The 12,431-nt window shown below is 45.2% G+C and overlaps 1 protein-coding gene across 1 annotated transcript in view; it reads right to left on the bottom strand.

Moving 5' to 3' along the window:
- The window catches only part of LOC139469680 (DNA-directed RNA polymerase III subunit RPC1-like), a 42,505-nt gene that overhangs the window by 17,522 nt on the left and 12,552 nt on the right, over positions 1–12,431 (bottom strand). The window contains exons 10-24 of the mRNA XM_071251921.1: positions 10,430–10,567; positions 9,403–9,554; positions 9,064–9,205; positions 8,162–8,302; positions 7,095–7,164; positions 6,793–6,920; positions 6,334–6,469; positions 5,832–5,996; positions 5,330–5,414; positions 4,501–4,588; positions 4,199–4,310; positions 2,668–2,781; positions 1,520–1,677; positions 563–718; positions 61–188 (exon numbers count right to left, since the gene is read on the bottom strand). Of these exons, the coding sequence (XP_071108022.1) occupies positions 61–188; positions 563–718; positions 1,520–1,677; positions 2,668–2,781; positions 4,199–4,310; positions 4,501–4,588; positions 5,330–5,414; positions 5,832–5,996; positions 6,334–6,469; positions 6,793–6,920; positions 7,095–7,164; positions 8,162–8,302; positions 9,064–9,205; positions 9,403–9,554; positions 10,430–10,567 (1,913 nt within the window). The remainder of the gene's footprint in view (positions 1–60; positions 189–562; positions 719–1,519; positions 1,678–2,667; positions 2,782–4,198; positions 4,311–4,500; positions 4,589–5,329; positions 5,415–5,831; positions 5,997–6,333; positions 6,470–6,792; positions 6,921–7,094; positions 7,165–8,161; positions 8,303–9,063; positions 9,206–9,402; positions 9,555–10,429; positions 10,568–12,431) is intronic.

Here is a 12,431-nt window from a genome sequence, read left to right as displayed (position 1 = left end):
TGTTAAGGTACGGTTACAACTGGAAACAATAGATGAGAAATCCCTGCTGACGCCACTTACTTGACCTCCTCCCGGAACTCCTTGCTGACCTCGTGCCACGCCTCCTCCTCCAGGATCAAGTCGGTGAGGTCACGCAACTGCTTCCCCATCAGTGACGGCTCACTGTGGCAGTCCCACATACTCACGCTCTGGGAAACACAACAAACATCTCACTGTCTCACACTCTCGGAAACACAACAAACATGTCACTGTGGCAATCCCACAATCTAATTTAAATCAATCTCACTTCTGGCTACCTCTCAATAAACATCAGAGGACATCCCATTATGGGTCAGAAAGACCTTTCACTAATCAAAGCGCCACTAACCAGGTCGGGTAAATGATAGAAATTTAGGGTCCAATGTCTTTCAGGTGTGCTGCTGTAGTATTTTTATCTAGGTACCCTATAAATGAAAACATCAAGAGCCAGTGTTACAGCCAACACCATTTGCCCTCCAGCTCAACTTCCACCACTGTCCAGCTGTCAGTAACAGACTCTGATTCCCCAAGTGATTCCCCGTACCCTGACATGATCCATGACTCTCTTGAAGACCATGGGCTTCTCGTTGCCCTCCATGGAGGCGGGGTCCAGGCTGTCTCCTCCATACACAAACTGCACCACCTCCCCGGTGGACGACCGGACTGTCAGGTCATACTGCAGGCACAGGTCCTCCAGTGACTGAAACAGTAGCAGCACTATGTCACAGTAGCAACACACTGCACCATCAGTACCGATCTAATGGAAACACTTCTTCTGTCATAAGAGTGAGTATTAAAAGCTCTCAATGCTACTCAATGCATCTGAAGCGAAATATAACACAAGGAATAGAAAAGTCACACAAGGAATAGAAAGGTTACACTTGGAGTGAGTGAGTATGGTGTTGACACAGCTTTCAGCAAATATTCCAGCGATTTCATGGCGGGTACACCAGAAATGGGCTTCACACAATGTACAAAGGAACAGAAGCCTACAATAGGAAGTGAAAGGTCACACTAGGAATAGAAAGGTCACACACGGAAGAGAAGGTCACACGCGGAACAGAAGGTCACACACGGAACAGAAGGTCACACACAGAACAGAAGGTCACACACAGAACAGAAGGTCACACATGGAACAGAAGGTCACACACAGAACAGAAGGTCACACACAGAACAGAAGGTCACACATTGAACAGAAGGTCACACACAGAACAGAAGGTCACACATGGAACAGAAGGTCACACACAGAACAGAAGGTCACACACAGAACAGAAGGTCACACACAGAACAGAAGGTCACACACGGAACAGAAGGTCACACACAGAACAGAAGGTCACACACAGAACAGAAGGTCACACACAGAACAGAAGGTCACACACAGAACAGAAGGTCACACACGGAACAGAAGGTCACACGCGGAACAGAAGGTCACACACAGAACAGAAGGTCACACATGGAACAGAAGGTCACACACGGAACAGAGGGTCACACATGGTCCTACCTTGACCAGTCGCCTCTGCATGTAGCCAGTCTCGGCTGTCTTGACCGCAGTGTCCACAAGGCCCTCCCGGCCGGCCATGGTGTGGAAGAAGAACTCGGTTGGAGTCAGGCCGGTGTAGAAACTGTTGGACACAAACCCTCGCGCTGCAGGCTCCTTGGCTGAAGTGGAAGTAGAGATTTGTTTATACTTTCCTACACATGAGCATCTGTTCTTCACTCAACATACAGTCAAGTCTCGTTAATCTGTCACTCGTTAATCCGACAATCAGCTTTATCTGACACTACTCATGGGAACCGATTAGATCAGTGTTATTTAGACCAGTTAATCAGACAGTCTCGCACGCCGACTCTGACACACCTAATTTTCAACGAATTACCGAAATTACTCATTAATCAGTCTCGTTAATTCGACACAGTGATCAGTGTACTCCGCGGTCATCTGCCCACCAGTACACAACCCATGTTTTCATGTGATACGAGTAAGCTTGTAGCTGCATACTAAAATGGCTTAACAATGAACAATGCAAGCTTTAAAGTTGATACAACTTGATTTCGTTTTCCAACATACTTGTTAATCAGACATAATCATATGCAGCCAACCATGTTGGATTAACAGGACTTGACTGTACTTGTATTTAAGAAATAGAAGGGTTGTTGGCAAAAACACAATTGGCCATGGCACCATGTATTAAGTATGTGGTCACATGACGGCTGGTGTCAACATGTCCGTGTTATCCATCATGACAATAAGGACCATATCTGCCTAGAAGCATGAAACCTGTGATAATTGTAACTACCGATTCATATGGATGTAATTTACGTTAAAAACAGAATACCGATGTTCAGGCAATTAACTCTAACTTCACACAGTAATTTCAGTGTTGAACAAACTCTGCCATTGCAAGACATACTTGTACCCATTATTGTCTACAAATGATTCAAAGAAAGCTAAGACAGACGTAACATTATTTTGACAACTTGTGTACAATGTGTGAAGCTCATTTCTGGTGTCCCTCACCGTGATATTGCTGGAATATTGCTAAAAGCGGCGTAAAACCATACTCACTCACTCACTCACTCACTCACTCACTCACTCACTGAAGGTCTTTGGTAGTTCAACAGAACACAGATCTCCCAAGGGTTACTCACCATGTCTCTCGAAGTGCGGCAGAGCCCTGTCCTCGAATCCATTGGGCACCCGTTTGCCACTGATGGCTTGCTGGCCGACACAGGCAATCATCTGGGAAATGTTGATGAAGGATCCTTGAACACACACAAAGCATGGTGGTTACTGCCAGACTGTGCTCTAAGCCATATGTTCACTGAAATGTAACCTTACCACACTTCGGAGCCATATTTAGACATGTCAAGTCTTAACCTTGGAGCTGCAACGACAGATGGCCGTGTCTTTTCTTATCCTTGGAGCCACAGTTACAGTGTATTCTGACCCTTGGAGCCACAGTTACAGTGTATTCTGACCCTTGGAGCCACAGTTACAGTGTATTCTGACCCTTGGAGCCACAGTTACAGTGTATTCTGACCCTTGGAGCCACAGTTGGGCCTGAGTATTCTGACCCTTGGAGCCACAGTTACCATGTATTCTGACCCTTGGGGCCACAGTTGGCACTGTGTTTTCTGACCCTTGGAGCCACAGTTACAATTTATTGACCCTTGGAGCCACAGTTACAATGTATTGTGACCCTTGGAGCCACAGTTGGCCCTGAGTATTCTGACCCTTGGAGCCACAGTTGGCCCTGAGTATTCTGACCCTTGGAGCTACAGTTACAATTTATTCTGACACTTGGAGCCTGTGTTGTCTGACCATTGGAGCCACAGTTACAATGTATTCTTACCCTTGGAGCCACAGTTACCATGTATTCTTACCCTTGGAGCCACAGTTGGCTGTGTATTCTGACCCTTTGGGCCACAGTTGGCTGTGTATTCTTACCCTTGGAGCCGCAGATGGCTGTGTATTCTTACCCTTGGGGCCGCAGATGGCTGTGTATTCTTACCCTTGGAGCCGCAGATGGCTGTGTATTCTGACCCTTAGAGCCACAGTTACAATGTATTCTAACCCTTGGAGCCGCAGATGGCTGTGTATTCTTGCCCTTGGAGCCGCAGACGGCTGTGTATTCTAACCCTTGGAGCCGCAGATGGCTGTGTATTCTTACCCTTGAAGCCACAGTTACCATGTATTCTTACCCTTGGAGCCGCAGATGGCTGTGTATTCTTACCCTTGGAGCCGCAGATGGCTGTGTATTCTGACCCTTAGAGCCACAGTTACAATGTATTCTAACCCTTGGAGCCGCAGATGGCTGTGTATTCTTGCCCTTGGAGCCGCAGACGGCTGTGTATTCTAACCCTTGGAGCCGCAGATGGCTGTGTATTCTTACCCTTGAAGCCACAGTTACCATGTATTCTTACCCTTGGAGCCGCAGTTGGCTATGTATTCTTACCCTTGGAGCCACAGTTGGCTGTGTATTCTTGCCCTTGGAGCCGCAGATGGCTGTGTATTCTTACCCTTGGAGCCACAGTTGGCTGTGTATTCTTACCCTTGGAGCCGCAGATGGCTGTGTATTCTTGCCCTTGGAGCCCCAGATGGCTGTGTATTCTTACCCTTGGAGCTGCAGATGGCTGTGTATTTTTGCCCTTGGAGCCGCAGATGGCTGTGTATTCTTACCCTTGGAGCCGCAGATGGCCATGGTGAGGGGGCTGTTGCTCTTGTGCAGCTCCCGGAGACAGGCCTTCCCCGCATGGTCTCGGATCACAGACAGCTCCTTCAGGATCATGGCCTGTAGCATGGAAGGTGGGCATGCATGGAGTTGCCATAGGAGAATGATTCAATGAGGGAAACATATGACAAAATAATACAAAAGTACTTCCTGTGAAGTCATAAAGCCTATTAATATGTTTATGAAATCACTGACAGAGGATCATTTCATTGTAGGGAAGTATCCTCCAGATCATGACAGAAACACGAACCTCTAGTGTTTCCTCCTCCGAGCATCCTGGCTGTGTCTGGAGCTTGCCGTCCTCCAGGTCTCGGATGTAGCTGTCACAGTTACTGTACCTGCAGTCAGACAGAGACAGTCACACACAGAGTCTGGCAGTCACAGACACTGTCGGTATTATTATACAATGTTTTCAGCTGATTGGAATGTAAAATCTATCAAAAAAAATTGGAACATATTTCAGTATCGGCTGCACGACGTTACATACATGTGTAAATGTTACATCACAGTCAGCAATAACACAGCTCTATCGCAGCACCTGACAAAGATGGTCCGGACCAGAAGCACGAGTGAGTCAAGAATCACCAGACAGCAAAACAATGTAAGTATAATTTATCAATATTTAGAGAGGACAGTCAAAGATCACGATTTATCATCCACAACCGACTTCCACAGGAGATATGTCTTCGATGTGATCAAGCCATATCTCCTACAAGATGTAATAGCAATGCTTTTTGCCATCGTGACATCATCGGTTACCATGGTGACATAATCAAATGACATCAGTAACCTCTCTGCCACTGAGGCTGTTGAGATCTACTTTTACACTCAAGACACTGGTTATTACTGTTAACAAACTCAAAAGGTGGGAAGAATGATTTCGGATGATAAATAGAATCTTACCCGAGTGTCTTTTGTGACCAAATATAGCCACACGAGTTGATAAAAGTTTAAAAATCTACGACAAGCCTCAGAGGTTTAAACTTTTCTCGACTTGTGTGGATATACTTGCTATCAAAAGACACAAGCGAGAGATTCTCTACATGTAGGTTACATCCCAATAACAATGTGAGCCTTACCCATCATCCAGGAGCGCGTTCTTGGCCTTGATCAAACCTAGACCGGGTGTGACATCACCAATGCCGATAGAAAACCCTCGGTTGGCTGCAAGATGGATAATAAAAACTGGCCCTAACAGAATGCATCAAAGTTAGGACTAAACATGTTAGAGAGTATATACTCTTAAACATGTTAAATGGTTTGTTACAATTGTCAATTATTATTATTATTATTCCGCAGGTACCTAGGAACTAGAATCTGCTCAAAAGCAGTTTTATTTGTTTCCTGGCCAGTGGACCCATTCGCATTCCAGTTATCATTCTCAACTCCCTTGGGAGTATACAACCCAAGCTGCCTTAGGGCGCTAGAAGAAATATCCTGTTGGCAACAATCAGGGGAAATACACGATCAGTTTCTCCCACTGGGAAATTAAAATATCAACCAATGGGTACTGAAGCTGCCCCTCATTAAGATAGGACGTAACTATATGTTTGGACTATATGTACTGAGATTAATACTGACAGAGGTAGGCCGGACAAAGTCGAGCAAGTCTGGACATGGCGTCAGCTGCATATTCCTGGCCGTAGTCTCGCAGAATGATGTAGAAGATGTTGTTCTTGGAGCCGGATCCCAGAGTGGCCTTGTCCATCGATCCACACAGAAGCTCGCTGTTTCGGATCACCACCCCTAAACACCAAGCATTCAGAATCATCATATTGAAACTTACTTACCATAATCAGGATGAAACAAACATAGTGAACTAAGTTGTGTTGTATAGTTCTCAACATTTAGGTAACGCTCACAAAAAAACATCAGCAAGTTTGCTTATATCTTTGATATTTGTTCTTTTTGTTTGTTGCACTCAGCAATGTTCCTGCTGTATGACAGCTGACACTACTATTATTTTATTTTTTATTATATTGAAAATACTGTGAAAGTTGTTGGAAAGTAGTTTGAACATTTTAAGCATCAAGGTGACCTAGTACTAGATCAGACTGAAGGATGTCTTCCCAAACAGACTCACATGAATCGTTTGTGCACAGGTCCTCGTCCTGGGTGTAGTTCTTGCCCTTGGTCCTCAGGTTGGCCTTCACAGGACATGACCTATTAGGCCGCATCAGCAGACTGAAGATCTGCTTCCCTGTCCACAGCTTGCATGGCTGCAGGGTCAAAAGGTGAAATCGGGTCAACGAATCAGTAACCATGGTAACTTACATGTCAACCAAACTATGAGTATATGTGTGCTAGTGGTTAGTGAGTATGGTTTTATGCCGCTTTTAGCAATATTCAAGCAATTTCATGCCGGGGGACACCAGAAATGGGCTCCACACATTGTACCCATGTCTGGAATGGAACCTGGCTCTTCGGGGTGACGAGCGAAAGCTTTAACCACTAGGCTACCCAACAACCCCATGTGTGCTGGTAAACATGTTGAACATAGTGGAACATAACTGCTTGGAGAAACTGAAGGATGACGACTTACCTTCCAGATCGCCGGGGGAGGCAGGTCAATTTTGATTTTCATGTCTTTGGCAGCCAACATGGAGGACACAAGTTGACAGGCACGGCTCCGGTCAAAGAAGACGTCCTTCTGGGTCACGAGGTAAGCACCTGCAGAAACACAGACTGTCAGTACATCCACTCACAAACACAGACAGCTAGTCCATCACAAACAGTTCTCACAGGGTTTCCCCAAATCTCTATTCTTTTCTAAATCCAACAGATCAGGTCTTGAAGTGAAGAAGAGAACATTAAGCTTGCTACAAATTGAAAAATATAACACACCTGTGATGAAATCCTGTATAGCTGCTATCAGTGGCTCTCCATTCCTGGGTGTGATGATGTTGGATTTAGACTGAAGTGGAAACGTGAGTAGAAAGTATGAGACAGGGGACACTTTCCACAGACCTTTCTTAGTGCTACTTTGATGTTTAAGTATTAGACATGTTAAAGTTGGTTGGTTAGTCGGTTTGTTGTTTTACGCCGCACTCAGCAATATTCCAGCTATATGACGGCGGTCTGTAAATAATCGAGTCTGGACCAGACATTCCAGTGATTGATATCATGAGCATCGATCCACGCAATTGGGATACGATGACATGCATCAACCAAGACAGTGAGCCTGACCACCTGATCCCTTTAGCCACCTCTTATGACAAGCATAGTTGCCTGTTACGGCAAGCATGGGTTGATGAAGACCTACGCTACCCCGGATCTTCACGGGTCATAGTTAAAGACCTAAAACACTTGGTAATATTATTTTAGGGAACAATGGCCTGGACCTTCACGTAGATGCTACATGCAACATGACAATCTATGTATCATTTTATTCTAACCATGACTGATTTGTGTTTCCAACAACAGTACAGGGCATGTTTTTCAGCCATAACAAAGAATGTCAGTTTGATATGCAAGGAAAGCCCGAAATGATGCAGGTCTTAGAGGCTTACCACTTGGGTGGAACCACAAGCACAAGTGATGGTAACAACCGAGATAAAAGCCTGGATATGGGATTCAAGACCACGCACACAATGTTCCCAGCATGCCTAAGGCGGGCAACTTTGTTGATTGAGGCACCTCAGACAACGGGGCCCCTCATGCCCCCTATATGACTTACAACCTATTTCTACACATGGTGAGTTTACTAATGGGACAATTATCAGGACAAGGAGACAATCAATGGTTCATGTTCTGATCGAACCAGTTTCTTCTGCATGACATCCAACACATAAACTTGGACACACACAGCACTAGCCAACAACGTTTAACTTCCAGGGTTCACAATAAAATGTCCACAACTTTAAATACTAAAATCATAACTGAAATCAGACCGTCTCCCTGGGACTTCTTACCCCCATCAGTGTGATTGCCTCCGCCTTCGCCTCCTCTGTCTGGGGAAGATGGAGGTTCATTTCGTCTCCGTCAAAGTCGGCGTTGAAGGGGCCACAGCAGCATTCGTTGAAACGGAATGTCCGATTTGGCATGACCTTGGCCTGCAGGAAAGGGGACAGCCATTCACACCTCGATTGGCGAACATATTGATAGGTGTGTAAATGACAGTAAAACCGTTTTTTTCACTTCACGCTTCAATTGAAATGAAAATAAACTGTGAAGTAAAGATCATGAAGATATGGAATTACCCTCAACAGCATTCTCATTAAAATCAGATCTTAGTTATTGCTACCGCCTGACAAAGATCTGAGGACATCCCATTATGGGTAATGTCATACTAACCTTTCGTGACCTGACTTTGACCGACCAATGGAATGACTGGCAAGAAGTCAACATTAGCCAATCAGAAGGCAGCTTTCTCAAGCTTTAAGGCACTAGTTTCAAACTGGCAACTATGCTGCAAAACATATTTTGACAAGTTCTCGATTAAAAATTTGAAAACGGAACAAAAGGACATCCTGGAATAGCTAATAGATGTCCTAGATTGTATGGATTTAGTCATAAAGCCTGTAGCATATACCCTGTGTTAAATGTTTCGAGGTTGCATGATTTGAAAACACAATCCGACTGTCACTTTCCTGGTCTTGTAAGTGATGATTACGTGACCCGTAATGGGATGTCCTCAGATCTTTGTTTAGCGGTAGCAAGAACTAAGATTTGATTTTAATGAGATTGCCTCAACAGAGACACATCATTCTATTGTGGGTCACAAAACACTGGTGACATTTTCATTCAAGTTATCCATGTAACACTAAAACAACGACTAAGGAGCCTCATTGATTGGCTAAGCCTGTCAACTCACATAAAAAGCCTGTATGCTGAGTTTATGCAGGGACGGCTGTCTGTTGAACAGAACCACATCGCCATCCATTAGATGCCTCTCCACAGTGTCACCAAACTTCAAACTGCTTGCTATTTTCTGACGGTTTCCATACTTCAAAAACCTGAAAGGGTCATATATTTCTATAGATTTTGCAAAATACTATACTTGCTTGGAAGGAAATGAAAAGATACGAGACACTCATTTTGCTCAGAGTGGCATCTGAAGTTAAAAAATATTATGACTATTGTTACAACTACTTGGCTATTTAAAGTGCACTTCTCTGGTCCTGAAAACATATCACAATGTCTTGTCTCATACCTCTTGATGTTGTTGTCCCTCTGTTGGATGAAGTTGGCTCCTGGATGGACGTCACAGCCGTTGAGCACTAGCTGCTTCATCAGCTTGATGTTAGCTCTGTTCACTTTCTCTGGGTAAGTCAGGATCTTGGCCACATGCTCTGGCACTGCCACCTACAAAACAGTCAGTCTGTTGGTTTAACACTGTTTAAGACATGTTTCAGTTGGGTTTAACACTGTTTTAAACTGTGTTTCAGTTGGGATGATTGAGACCACGGAGTCACCTGGGCCCAAAACAGAAGTCAGGTGTCCCTTTGATTGTTTGTTGTTGTTGTTGTTTCATGCCACACTCCGCACTATTCCAACTGTATTACGGCAGCCTGTGAATAATCTGGACCAGACACTCCAGTTATTGACATTGTGAACAACATCAGTGTCACGAGGACACGGTATTAATCAAGTCACCAAGTTTGACTACTTGGCCGCAGCACAGGTTGCTGGGGACGAGTTCTAACCCAGAATCCCCATGGAATCCGAGTATCTGTGGCGGGAGGAGTTCTGTTTAACTCTGCTAAAACTGTACTTAGTCACATCATGTCAGCTTAATGTGACGTTTATCCAGGTGCCACTTTTTTTAAACCCATGAATACATGATGGTGCATAGAACCCGAGGATCGTAATTTGGGTAAATCTGCGACTGGGAACCCATGACATGCAGATGATGACCTGCAACCCCCCGAGGTAAAGCAAGGGGTGGGTAGTTATCTAATCTGAATCCAGTAAAGATGTAGGTTAGAACTGGTCTTTAGCAACAAATTTTGTAAGAGGTGACTAATGTGTGGTCAGACTTGATTATTTACTGACCTCCATCATTTTGCTGGAACATTGGTGAGTGTGGCATTAAGCAACAAACAAACAAACAAACAAACAAACAAACAGGAAGTGACATGGCTCTCACCACACTTTAACTGTGTAACATTTACAACATTCAGATGTCTCCTACACAACTCCCTTAAGAGACTGTATGACACGTTTTCTCGGTCACCTACCTGATCTATTCTCATGTTGGGATCAGGAGAGATCACAGTTCTTCCAGAATAATCAACACGCTTTCCAGACAGGTTTCCACGGAAACGACCCTGTTTGCCCTTTAACCTCTGTACAAACCCTCGCATCGACTTCTTTGGCTAAATTGACAGAAACATTACTGGTGCAAGTTAATGAATAAAAATATCACAGCTTATTTTCTAAAATCTTGATTAAGTTTTCTTCATCAAGTTGAACTCAATTCTTGTCAGAAACAATCTTATAAAGATGTTATTATTTACATCACCATACATGACTATATATAAACACATAAGGCTGTAAACATCAATCATTTCTGTTTCCTGATATCCACTCAGCAAGCTAGGCCTAAGTGTCTCACACAGCAATCTAGGCCTAGTTGTCTCACACAACAAGCTAGGCCTAGTTGTCTCACACAACAAGCTGGGCCTAAGTGTCTCACACAGCAATCTAGGCCTAGTTGTCTCACACAGCAAGGTAGGCCTAAGTGTCTCACACATAAGCTAGGCCTAGTTGTCTCACAGCGAGGTAGGCGTAGTTGTCTCACACAGCAAGGTAGGCCTAGTTGTCTCACAGCGAGGTAGGCCTAGTTGTCTCACACAGCAAGGTAGGCCTAAGTGTCTCACACAACAAGCTGGGCCTAAGTGTCTCACACAGCAAGGTAGGCCTAGTTGTCTCACACAACAAGCTAGGCCTAATTGTCTCACACAGCAAGCTAGGCCTAAGTGTCTCACACACAGCAAGCTAGGCCTAGTTGTCTTACACAGCAAGGTAGTCCTAAGTGTCTCACACAGCAAGGTAGGCCTAAGTGTCTCACACAGAAAGGTAGGCCTAGTTGTCTCACACAGAAAGGTAGGCCTAGTTGTCGCACACAGCAAGGTAGGCCTTGTCTCACACAGCAAGGTAGGCCTAAGTGTCTCACACAGAAAGGTAGGCCTAGTTGTCGCACACAGCAAGGTAGGCCTTGTCTCACACAGCAAGGTAGGCCTAAGTGTCTCACACAGAAAGGTAGGCCTAGTTGTCTCACACAACAAGCTAGGCCTAAGTGTCTCACACAGCAAGGTAGGCCTAGTTGTCGCACACAGCAAGGTAGGTCTGGTTGTCTCACACAGCAAGCTAGGCCTAGTTGTCTCACACAACAAGCTAGGCCTAATTGTCTCACACAGCAAGCTAGGCCTAAGTGTCTCACACACAGCAAGCTAGGCCTAGTTGTCTTTCACAGCAAGGTAGTCCTAAGTGTCTCACACAGCAAGGTAGGCCTAAGTGTCTCACACAGAAAGGTAGGCCTAGTTGTCTCACACAGAAAGGTAGGCCTAGTTGTCGCACACAGCAAGGTAGGCCTTGTCTCACACAGCAAGGTAGGCCTAGTTGTCTCACACAGCAAGCTAGGCCTAAGTGTCTCACACAGCAAGGTAGGCCTAGTTGTCTCACACAACAAGCTAGGCCTAAGTGTCTCACACAGCAAGGTAGGCCTAGTTGTCTCACACAGCAAGCTAGGCCTAGTTGTCTTACACAGCAAGGTAGTCCTAAGTGTCTCACACAGCAAGGTAGGCCTAAGTGTCTCACACAGAAAGGTAGGCCTAGTTGTCTCACACAGAAAGGTAGGCCTAGTTGTCGCACACAGCAAGGTAGGCCTTGTCTCACACAGCAAGGTAGGCCTAAGTGTCTCACACAGAAAGGTAGGCCTAGTTGTCTCACACAACAAGGTAGGCCTAAGTGTCACACACAGAAAGGTAGGCCTAGTTGTCGCACACAGCAAGGTAGGCCTTGTCTCACACAGCAAGGTAGGCCTAAGTGTCTAACACAGAAAGGTAGGCCTAGTTGTCTCAAACATCAAGCTGGGCCTAAGTGTCTCACACAGCAAGGTAGGCCTAGTTGTCTCACACAGCGAGGTAGGCCTAGTTGTCTCACAAAGCAAGGTAGGCCTAGTCTCACACAGCAAGGTAGGCCTAGTTGTCTCACACAGCAAGGTAGGCCTAGTTGTCT

The sequence above is a fragment of the Haliotis cracherodii genome, unplaced genomic scaffold, assembly GCF_022045235.1.
Source record: "Haliotis cracherodii isolate W230 unplaced genomic scaffold, xgHalCrac1.p SCAF_2, whole genome shotgun sequence".
Taxonomy (NCBI): Eukaryota; Metazoa; Mollusca; class Gastropoda; order Lepetellida; family Haliotidae; genus Haliotis; species Haliotis cracherodii.
Note: the sequence above shows the minus strand (reverse complement) of the source record. Positions and strands in the feature narration are given on the sequence as shown.